This window comes from Sesamum indicum, linkage group LG15 (assembly GCF_000512975.1).
Source record: "Sesamum indicum cultivar Zhongzhi No. 13 linkage group LG15, S_indicum_v1.0, whole genome shotgun sequence".
NCBI lineage: Eukaryota > Viridiplantae > Streptophyta > Magnoliopsida > Lamiales > Pedaliaceae > Sesamum > Sesamum indicum.
This window is the reverse complement of record NC_026159.1, coordinates 9,847,210-9,856,612: the sequence shown is the minus strand read 5'-3', so window position 1 is coordinate 9,856,612 and position 9,403 is coordinate 9,847,210. Positions and strand designations below refer to the sequence as shown.

The 9,403-nt window shown below is 30.6% G+C and overlaps 1 protein-coding gene across 1 annotated transcript; it reads right to left on the bottom strand.

Moving 5' to 3' along the window:
- Positions 3,502-3,981, bottom strand: LOC105178430 (classical arabinogalactan protein 6-like). Its single transcript, XM_011101892.1, has one exon. It carries the CDS (start codon positions 3,979-3,981, stop codon positions 3,502-3,504), a length of 480 nt encoding a protein of 159 aa, XP_011100194.1.

Genomic DNA, 9,403 nt, shown 5'->3' with positions numbered 1-9,403 from the left:
AATTGCAAAAAATAAATTTTATTGAGTAGAAAATCTCATTTATTTTAAATAAAAAATTTATTTTATATTTATCTATAAAACCATCTAAACAACATTTTATTTTAAAAAATTAGTACTTATCCAAAGAAAATTCTATCTTTGTGATCTTGATACTAATCAATTTGTAGTTATACAAATTCAAATTTAGAGGGTTATATATCATTGTTCAAATATATTATTTATCTCATCACTATCATTTATTTTTATTTTTACCATATAGTTTTGAATTTTAACCTAGGGTAAAATACATTTCCACCCCGTCTGAATTATTCTTGATATAACGTTTATCCCTCTAAACTAATAAATGTAACATTTATCTTTTTGGTTGGACAAAAATATCCCTCATGCCCTGAATAATTATATTATTATCAATATATATTGGTATGTAATTTTTTTTTTGCTAAAGTCAGCATTTTTCATCCAAGTCTTAACAAAAGTGGGGCAGGTGTAAATGAAGAAATTTGAAGGGGCCGTCCGGGTGTAAGTATAATTTTAAAATTTATTTAGAAAAAAGTGTAATTCACATTTTTAAAGGGGTTCAGAGTGTAATTAGCCTTTTCTTTTTTCACCATTTATACATTTCAATTTCCTCCAAAATTTGATTTTAACAAATATGATTAATAGAATGCTTCTGTCTTTGTGAGGAGAACATTACATATTTTGATATTATGGTACAAAAATTGACACCTTGTGAATAATTGGGAAAATTATAGTTTCTGTCCTATAAGTATAGGTGTTGACAATTTTAATTATGTATGAATTTATTTTGACAATTTTATTATATAATATTCAAAAATTTGGTATATTAAGAACAAAAATGGCTGAAATTTGTTAAGAATGATAAAAAAAAAAATGCACCTAATTAAATTGGGCAATAAGCAAATTCTGACCATTATTATTCTTAATATACGAGATCTTTAAAATTACAAGATAAAATTATTAAAATAGATCGACAAAAATTGCCGTCCCTATATTTACAAGACTGAATTTATAATTTTTTTGGAGTAAAATTATACATTCGTGTTGTATATAGTGTAGATACACGCAACATTTTAAATCAAAAGAAGGGGTGGGGATAATCCTAGATTAATCCAATAAACGAATCTATATTATGAGTTTTTTTTTTTTTCCCAAGCAAAGCTCAGCCCAAGAAGAATAGAAGAATCAAGTACGCCAAGCCCAATGGCCTAGGAGCTTAATGGCTCATGGAGGAAGAAAAGAGCCCAAGCCACCCTAAACTCAACTTAATAACATGACCCAATAAGAATGAATGCCCCAAGGCCCGTGGTAAGTCACCACCACGTGGCATACACCTAGCTCGCTAAAAATATTCCTTTGCCAGCATGGATGGCATGATGAGAGGGAGGTCCTCACAAAGCTTTGGAATCCTTGGCAGCTAAGGTTTCCTGACGGTTGAGAGTCCCCCTCGATAAAGGGTCTCCCCTATCTCGAAAATAGGTTGTCAAAGACGACTCTAACAAGCGATAAACTTAGGATATGATTTATCTAAACCACTCTAACCTCTTCTTCCGAAAATCAAGAAAGATGTAAAGACTCCCATCACTTGGGGGCATCTCCCTATGAATTACAGATTTGGATCCAAGCGGGGACACCCTTCCAAGCGCTGAGATATTGCTGTTAATCTTCATCTAGCTTCTTAATTACGACCTTAGCATCGTCTTCTCATAATTTGATTACCATAGCTCAATTTCTCATTTATTCTATTTTTTGAGATTATTATATTTTAAATTTAATACTAACTTGGATATTAGAGTGCTAACGTGTTGTTTTGTAGGTTCATTTCTCCAAGTTTCTTCATTTGTTGACTAAGGATTAAGACGCAGGCCCAAGCTCTTTGGACCCGTTCTAATTCCGCACGCATCAAGTGAATTTGGTCTCATAGTTTAATTTGTATAACAATATTTTGATACTTTTATTTTCTTTACACAAAAGTTTTCATACATTATATTATTATTTCTTTTATCAACAATCTTTTATAAATCCTTTATTTATATTAACTTACTATTTTTTATATATTTCTAAGTATTTTTTTTAATTTTTGAAGTTGTATAATAAAAAAAGTTAAATACATTTTGTACAGGAGAAAAAGGCGCTTCTCATTCACTGCCCTTACTTTTCATTTTTCACTCCTGAAGTATGTTCTATGGAAAAAAAATTATAAAACTACTTTCAGTCGTGATTTTAAATTTTTATTAAGATTTTTGTTTAAAAAATAATATTTAAAATTTATAACTTTTTTTTTATATATTATATAATACAAAAAGTAGTTACAGGCTCAGTGAATGGAAATATATCTTACAATATAAATTATTTTATGTCGAAGAGATGCACGTAAATATGTGTAAATCATAATCAACATATACACTATGCATGCATATAATTTTATGAAAAATTTATGTTATATTAACTTATATATATATATATAATATTCAATAACATATAGAAGTACTTAAAAATAATTGACAATAATTTAAGAAAAATCAATTGCATATAACAATACAAACCACAAGTTATGTATATGATACGGATCGAAAGTTTACAAAGTTTAAACAATTTTAATTTTCCATATTAATTATACAAATTCAAAAACTTGGGTAATTGCGACTGCAGACATATTTTAACATGAAATTCAAAATACGATTGAGTTGGGGTAGATTGACCTATAACTGGATTGAACTAAGGAAAAAGTGGATCTAGGCCAGTCCCAGGTATTAATACATGAGACAAGCCCAGCCATTAGGACCACCTGGTCCTTGGTCGAGTCTGTTGAGCCATTTTTTTCTTAGAATAATCGTGATATATAAATTTTATTTTATTTTTCTAAGTTTACTATATAGTAATTTTTTTATATTTGTGAAGCTTTAAATTTTTTTTATTGTTCTACTAAATTTTTATACTTTAATTCATTAATACACTTTATTTATTTTATTTTAAGTTGTTTTTTAATTTATTATCATTATAAGGTTATTACTGTAAGTTTGTTTGTCAAATTTTATTTAAGTTCATTACATAATCTTAATAATTATTTTTTCTAGTTACAATTTTTGTGTGATTGAATTTATTATTTATTTATTCCATAATACAACAATAAATTTAAATAATTATCAAAATAAAGCTAAAATTTCATAAAATAATACAAAAATTGAAGTACATTCGGGTCAAATCATGGGCTGGGTATGAGCTTAAAAATGGATCAGCTGAGGCTCCAAACTCGAGACCATCTCATGAACGGCTATAAATAATAGCCAATCGGTTTTCGTTCAAACTTTTTTGAATTGCTCTGTTGCGATCCCGATCAGCCCCCTATATACCTATACGTGAAATGTCTATTTAACCCTAATAAAAAGTATATGAATATTATTTTTCTAAATAATTTGAAAACATTATGCAAACCAGGCAAATGGAAAGGAATTCAAGAACAAATGAATAATCTACGAATACTTAAAAGAAGAAGTATCCGGCGGCTGCAGCGGCGGAGATGGCGGAGAACTTCAAGGAGGCGGCACCGCTCGATGCTGGTGTGTCAGCAGCGGGCTGGTTTTCAGCGGGTGCATCGGCAGCATCGGTGGTGGTGGGGGAACTGGCATCACTGCTGGGGGAGCTAGATGGAGAAGAGGCCGCCTCCTTGGGGGTGGCAGCTGCATGGGGGGAATGCGAGGCTGCTTTAGGGGAGGCGGAAGAACCGGTGGTTGGCGCCGAGGAGCCAGCAGGTTGAGTGCTGGCGGCATTGGTGGAAGACGGGGCGGGGGATGCTTCTGCGGAGGAAGCCGGGGCGGGAGATGCTTGTGGGGTGGGGGACGTAGTTGAATTTGATGCCGGCGCCGGCGATGATGATGGAGAGCTAGTGGGTGATTGGGCAGAAACCGCCGCGGCGAAGGCGACGGTGACGATGAGGACTAGAGCAACCGCCTGGCGTGCCATCTTATTCGTTTGTTCTTGATTCTTGTCAAGATTTGCAGTATTTCTCAAATTACAAGCACAGAGAGAAACACTGCAGAATGAAAGAATGAGGAACAAAGGTGGGGAGATGAGGTTTTATAGTCCAAAACGGCGTCGGAAAAGTCGGGGAATACTTCAACAGAGATAACCTCTCTATCTATACATACCGTCAATTAAGTTGAGGATGTTAGAAATTACTATTTTCGTGTATATATATTGTAGTGGTACACAGCACACGTCCAAAAATATTTAAAAGTTTATAAATAATTAATATTTTTATTGGTAAATTGATTGTTAATTATAGAAAAATCGTTTGAGAAAATTAATTTGTGCAAGACTAAAATGCAGCCCCCACAAATTATAGGACTAAAATTATATTTTTTCCATATTTATCGGACAAAAAAAATAATTCTCCCAATTTGTTACTCTAGAAAGATAAATGATTAAAATGCCAAAGTATAATAGGTACATACAGGTCAATGACGCTTAGCTCTATTGGCGAGACTGAGGTCATGGGTTTGAATTCTATTTTGTACGTAGGATGTTGTTTTTACTGTAATAGTAAGTATTGGTTAGATTAATGTATTCGATATTATTGATCATAGTATAATTATTGTAATAGTTTTTGTTAGATATTGATATTCGACATGAACAATTGTAATCAATTTACTTCAATTAATAATAGTTCACAACTCTTACTTAAAAAAAAAAAAAAAACAATAGGTAGTTACAGGACAAAAATTGCATTTAATCTAATAATAGGTAGTTACATGAGTATTACAAATATAATGCCAAAAGTAATTTGAAATAAATAATATAACCGTTCCAAATGTCATCCAACCCGTTGAAATAAAAAACAAATTATTTACACAAAATCAATATTTGGAACGGTCACAAGCAATGTGTATGCGGACGGAAGGTGAACCATTCCAAAATCAATATTCATCAACCGTTTCTAAATATTTGTAATGCTGTCTATGCGGACGGAAGGTGAACCACTCCATAATCAATATTTATCAATTGTTCCTGAATATTTGTAACGCTTTTTATATAGATGGAAGGTGAACTGTTCAAATTAATTCCATTAATTTGAACCATTCCAAAGGAGGAAAAAGAAAAACTGTTCCTGAATTGGCCTAAATCCCGCTTTTTAGTTTTTTCGTAGTAACTGTCGAAGTTTAGGTTCAATAAAGTAATCAAATACGGTTCAGTAATTTGGGTCATAGTGCATCTGGTAGGATATGAGCCTTTAATATGTAAAGACGAATGATAGTTTCAGTTTTAGGGATAGGCCGAAATTAAAATACTTATTATATATATATATGTCATGGTCCCCAAATCACACTGTACTTCATTATATCATTTGACATCCCATTATCAGAGAGATTGTAGAGAGAAAAGTAACTAAAGAAAATTCTGTGAAAAAGTGTTGATTTGTAAGGCGGTTGACACGATTTCATTGAATTCCTTACGACTTTGGATTTAGGTACGCTTCCACATTTATGATTATGGTACCACCAGCTTCTCAGAAGAAGAAAAGATTGCAACAGCACTGCCAACATGCAAAGGCAGGCGATAACTTCAATAAAAATATATAAAAAAAGGACGAAAATTAGTGGTCTCTTATTTCCACTATAAGAATATAGTTCAATAGCTTCCAAAGAAATTTGATGCTAAAGTTAACGTTTAATTAATTAGTAAGTAAAATATCGCTGTTAATCTATATTATTTAATATATATTGTAAATAATTCGTAGTTAAATTCGTTAGCAAGAAATTTTCATTGCTAAATATTAGAAAGTAAATTCTTGTACTAAATAATGTGATTTAGCAACGAGAAGTTTACTTGCTAATTACCTCGATGCTAATTTTTTTCTTTACTATCCAACTATTTTCTTGTAGTGATTGGACGGTATTTGCTACTTGTCGATCAGAAGTTATTAATGACGAGATCATAAAAAATGCAATTGATTGAGTACATAGACGATATCCTCTATGGAAAAGGCAAAAATTACTTTTCACTGTAATCGATGAGAAGTTGACAAATTAAGTATACAATTTTTGGGTCGTTTTTCATGTAGTTTTTTCGTTGTTTTCTTTTTTATTTTGGGATAATTGCATAACACCTCCTGTATTAAAGAAATTCAGTTAAAAATCCTCTGTGTTAAAAATATATACCAAAAAATCCTTGTATTTTTAAAAAAATTGCACACACTCCTCTTCCGTCAATTATTCTTAACAGCGTCAATTTTTTTAGTAATTTGTCCGCTATGCTCTTGTTTTAGTAATTATTGATCTTCGTAATTAAAAATGAACTGCTTAAATCTTAATTAATTTTTAAAATATATTTTTACATTTATATATATACACAATTATACATATACGTACAATGTTATAAATAAAAAAAAATGTTGTATGTATATATACATATGAATGTACATAACGAGGGTGGGAGAAGGACGACGGTGAGCTCGCCGTCGCCCGCCAATCAAGACAACATTGCCTTCGTCCAACTAGAGTTGTGGCGACGTCGCCCATCGCCACACGGATCTGGGTGGCGACGCCAGCTTTGTCAGATATCCGGGAGAGGAGCGACGGAGTCCGGGAAGCGGAGCCTCGGGGTGGACTGGAGGCGAGAACTTATTTAAATATGTATCTTCTATGCCTAAATATACTATATAAAAATTTAAATCTATTTGCTGTAACTTAGATATATATATATATATATATATACACTATAATTTTAAAACATATCCAATACAAAATTAAACTAACTAATAAATATTTTAAAATTAAAATTATGTATTTTGATTTTAAAAACTTATAAATAATATTAAATAATCTTAAAAATTTAATATCTTCATAGTAAAATATTAAAATTTGATGTAATGATATTTTTTACATATAAAAATTGATAAAAACTATTTTCTTGGTATTTATCATAACTTTTCAACAAAAAACGGAAAATATAAACAATTAATCAAAAATAATATTGATAAGGGGTAATTTTGTCTATTCAAAGAGAAGAAATGTTGAAAATTCATAAAAAAATTATCCTATTCCTTGTGTAGCGCGTATAGACAACTCTCCATTTTTTTCCTTATCGGAAAAGTTTTTTTTTGTAGGGTTTATAATTGCACAGGATCTTTTTTGACTATTTTATTAACACAGATAAATATTTAACCATTTTCGTATAACATAGAGGGCAATATGCAATTTTTTTTTTTAATTACTCCATGTCTATATATCATGACTCTATGACCCATCTGGCACAAAAGTTGCACAATTTGATTATAAAAAATAATTGATTTGTTTTCACAATTTCATAAGTGATTAATAGAAAAAAAAGTATAATTTTGGTCCTATAATTCATTCGGTGGGTAGTATTTTTGTCCAATACAAATTAATTTTGGTAATTTAATTTTATAACCTTAAAATTTTGACAATTTTCATTCTTTGTTTTCTAACAAATTTTATAATTAATTTCATTCTTAAGGTTAATGAAGAAATTAACTAAAAGATTATGTAATAGACCATAATGGATAATAAAACAAATTATCGTTTGTTCTCGAAACGCATGTTTGGTCTGCTTAATCGTGCGGCCAAATTAAACTTGCCTTTATCATTTTCAAACAGTCATAATTTTTTAACAGACTTTCATACTCATATTTATAATCTCTCAAAGTTGATTGAATTATTATCGTATATGCTTCGTTTATATTATTTATTGGAGAAAAATGTTACGATTAAATTTAAGTACTATACATTATGCCCCTGTGAATTATTGATAGAATTAACGGTTTCTGAGTGAATTATACTAAAGGATTAAAGGTAATTTTTGTCCCTTAACTTCAGGTCATTCTCATTTTAGTCTCCTAAGTTACTAGGGTTTCATTTTGGTCCCTTAAAACTAAAAAAATCTGAATTTTGGTACAAATTTGGTCGGAAAGTTGAGTCACTCGCCAGAAAAAGTCACATGTCATGCATGTGACTTTTTAAATTGGAATTTGCATTGTGATTGGCTGAAAATAAAGGGCTTCAAGGCAATTTTCGTCCTCTAACTTCAGGCCATTATCGTTTTAGTCCCCTAACTTCAGGTCATGTCTTCACCACATCATCTTTTTCAGCCAATCACAATGCAAGCTCCAATTTAAAAAGTAACATGTCTGGCATGTGACTTTTTCCGGCGAGTGACTCAACTTTTCGATCAAATTTGTGCCAAAATTGAGATTTTTTCAATTTTACGGGAGAAAAATGGAACCTTAGTAACTTAGGGGGCTAAAATGAGAATGGTCTGAAATTAAGGGACGAAAATTACCTTTAAGCCTTATACTAAATAGTCGCATAAATAATTATGACTATTCTTGTAATTTTTGTTAGATAAAGGGAATACAATGATATCACGGGCTACTACGCAGAAAAAAAACTGCAGCAGCATTGCCAGCAGGCGGCAACTTCATCAAAAATATACCATAAACAAGCAGTAAGTGGTCGCCCATATCGGATTCCATGCTGATTGTCAATCAAAAGCTAATAATCTATCATGACTCTATAACCTAATCTGGCAATGTGGTTGCATAATTTGATTATAAAATAATTGATTTTAGAAGAAGTAATCATATTATTTGTCTTCACAATGTCATAATTAATTATATATATCATTCTTAAGTTTAATTGAAGAACTAATTATCATATAATTTAATATTGGGCATAATGAATAAGTAAATAAATAATAATTGCTACTATTGTGACATCAAAATTATGTTATTAATTAAGGAAATTATAGTGTGCGTGAAATTAATCCTCTTGTGCTACTATTGTGCAAATTGCAAAAATCTGTGTTGTGTAGAAATGAAGTGTTTTTTCTTTACATTAGATAAAAGCACTAATATCATATTACATTAAGTTTTTGAGCAAAATGTAATTGATTAAATCAATGCATTAATATAATAGAGAGAGAGAGAAGGGTTATAAGTTCAAATTGAAGATAATTAATTTCTTTATAAATTCTCATGAGTTGATTGAATTATTATTGTATATGTTTCTTTTATATTTATTTATTGGAAAAAAAGTTAGGATTGAATTTAAGTACTATATATTGTGAGTGAATTATACTAAACAATTACATAAATGATTATCACTATTCTTGTAATTTTTTGTTAGATAAAGGGAATACAATGACATCAGGGGCTACTCCACAAAAGACTGCAGCAGCGTTGCTAGTGTCTAACAGACAGGCGATAACTTCAACAAAGAAGATATTTGAAACAAGCAGTAAGTAGTCGCTCATACCAAACGGCCATATATTTGTTAATTGTCAATAAAAAATTATTAATAATGAGATCGTGAAAAATACTGTTGATGAGTATATAGATGGCATCCTTTTCGGCAAGGGCAAAAGTCAT

Bases quoted from the DNA above. Each gene is read 5' to 3' on its own strand.
- LOC105178430 (XM_011101892.1), bottom strand. From the start codon at position 3,981: ATGGCACGCCAGGCGGTTGCTCTAGTCCTCATCGTCACCGTCGCCTTC.